Source organism: Trichomycterus rosablanca, chromosome 26 (assembly GCF_030014385.1).
Source record: "Trichomycterus rosablanca isolate fTriRos1 chromosome 26, fTriRos1.hap1, whole genome shotgun sequence".
NCBI lineage: Eukaryota > Metazoa > Chordata > Actinopteri > Siluriformes > Trichomycteridae > Trichomycterus > Trichomycterus rosablanca.
In genome coordinates, this window is record NC_086013.1 from 335,197 (window position 1) to 337,696 (window position 2,500).

General features: G+C 47.8%; 1 protein-coding gene across 1 annotated transcript in view; it reads left to right on the forward strand.

The window, feature by feature from the left end:
* Positions 1-2,500, forward strand: part of gria3a (glutamate receptor, ionotropic, AMPA 3a) — a 28,130-nt gene that overhangs the window by 24,248 nt on the left and 1,382 nt on the right. The window contains 2 exon segments of the mRNA XM_062989078.1: positions 1,707-1,960; positions 2,155-2,500. The exon segment at positions 2,155-2,500 is cut by the window's right edge and continues 1,382 nt beyond it. Of these exon segments, the coding sequence (XP_062845148.1) occupies positions 1,707-1,952 (246 nt within the window). The 3' untranslated portion in view covers positions 1,953-1,960; positions 2,155-2,500.

Consider the following 2,500-nt stretch of genomic DNA (forward strand, 5'->3'; position numbering starts at 1 on the left):
TAAACTTTCAGCTTTAAACCAAGAAATGATTCAAATTACAAGTGAATGATGTCAATTCTATTTTCTGGGTTCATTAATTCCACACGTTTACCTCACGTGTGAGTAATTTTATTTATTATTTATTACTCGGCTCTGCGCTGAATCACTGAGACTCACACGCTGCATCAGGAGCTTCAACTTTAGTCCTGATGAGTCCGAGAGCTCCAACACTGTAAAGCTAATCTCTAATGATCAGATCAGGTAAGACTAGATTAGATCAGCTGAGATCAGGATGAGTGTGAGGGTGAGATGAACTCAGTCCAGGTTCCAGTAGTTGATGATAACGTCTCTGTGCCCGGTTGTTGTTTATGTTATTTCCCTCGTGAAGAACTCCTGTAAACCTTGCAGTATTGAAACTCGGTGAACAAGGCATCCTAGACAAGCTGAAAAACAAGTGGTGGTACGATAAGGGCGAGTGTGGCACCAAGGACTCGGGGAGTAAGGTCAGTCCAGCCCAGACACGCCCCGCCCAAACCCCTCTGCCCCGCCCGCCTGAACCTCGACAGAGACAGCAGCGCTGCAGAAACGTTCAGTTCTGTACTGCTGTCTCATCTCACAGTCGTACACACCTACACACACACACCTACATACACACACACACCTACAGAACTGATCATACACCGTATAAACAAAAACATGTGAACACCCCGTCATGACCTGTTACACACACGGATCTGTGTGTGTGTGTGTGTGCCAGTACTTGTTACTAAAGCTTGTCGGTGATTATTGTGACGCTGAGCACGCTGGTGTGGTTCAGTGAGTTTTGACGGCTGTGAAGTTTGCAGAAGTAGTTCAGAGAGGGGAATCGCCATAAAAACACTAACTCTACTCTTCATCTAGAACCTGAACTTCTCTTTTTCCTCATCCTCCTCCTCATCACACCGACGTGAAGAACCACAGAACCCAGAACCATCACATGTTCATGCTATGCTAATTAAATCTGTATTGGGTAGAACGCTGGTCAGCGCATGAGAATCACGGCGGGGCGCCACGCCCGGGCGTGTATACACCCCTCCTGTCAGTCATGCTACAGACACGGTAGATCACTGTAGATCAATCATGTCCATGCAGAAGCCCGATCGGCCAGTAGCACCACTGAGACTCCAACTCTGGATCCTCAGAACTTAGCAGTAGATGACTAGCGTGCTTTACCGCCGTGCCGCCCGGGCGCTCAGTGAAGCGTTAGTGAGATTGTGGATGAACGAGGAGGATCGGGACGCCAGCAAAGAACCAAAATTCTACCCAATGCAGCGTTAATGCTAACAGCTAACTGCTTGTGACGTGTGTGGAGCCAAACTGAGCAAAAAAGTCCAGAGATACTTAAAACACCCTCTGATCCAAAAATCATGTAAACAACAAGAACCTTAAACGATCCAGATAGTCTGATTAGATTTTTATTATAAATCAGATCTGAGTCTCTGAACCAATCAGATTCTCTTACACATGAACTCAAACAGTCCAAGTCGACCTTCAAAATCTCTCCTAAATCTGGTGTCAGGGTTCTGAGTCAAAAGAATGTGGACGTTTATTTCTGTGATTTAAGTATCTCTGGTCGCCCCCGACCCTTAATCCCCCCCGTCCTGCAGTGCTTAGCGGTGCTGATGTACCTGCATGTTGCTCTGTAGCGCCCCCCGGTGTGTTTCTGATGGCGTGTTTATGTTCTGCAGGATAAGACGAGCGCGCTGAGCCTCAGTAATGTAGCGGGCGTGTTCTACATCCTGGTGGGGGGTCTCGGACTCGCCATGACGGTGGCGCTGGTGGAGTTTTGCTACAAGTCGCGTCAGGAGACCAAACGACTCAAACTGGCGAGTAACGCTCAGAACTTTAAACCCGCCCCCCCGGCTAACACGCAGAGTTTCGCCACCTACAGGGAGGGGTACAACGTCTACGGCACCGAGAGCGTCAAGATATAACCGTAACCGTACGTATATCCTTCTGTCTCTATACCACGCTTTCTGGGCTGATCTATAACACACAGGTTTACACTAAACATCCATGCTGTTACCATAGCAACTCTGTAAATGTAGCATTAGCAGCTGGCTAACATTGTGATAAAACTTAAGAAACTATTTCCTGCCTCTGTGTATCAGCGTGAATCGTTTCCTTTTTTCACAGGAAGTAGATTCTCAGTGACTGATTTCAACAGGACACGCCCCTTCAAGAAACCCCCCCCCCCCCCTCCACTCGGTTCTGCTGTAACCATAGCAACCACACTCAAGCATCCATCACCGTCTCTTGGTGCCTTACAGGGGGGCGACATATCGACCAACCGGAACTACGCAAAAAAACTCATTACTGAACAACGTCAACAAACGAGAGAGCGAAGAACCAACACCCTGAAGGTCCTGATCCTCAAACAGCTCAAAGCATCCAAACTCAGCTCCATCATCATCATCAGCTTTGTTCTAGAGAGATTCATCTCCAACAATCCATCCAGTCTCAGTGGTTCCACTTCACTCCA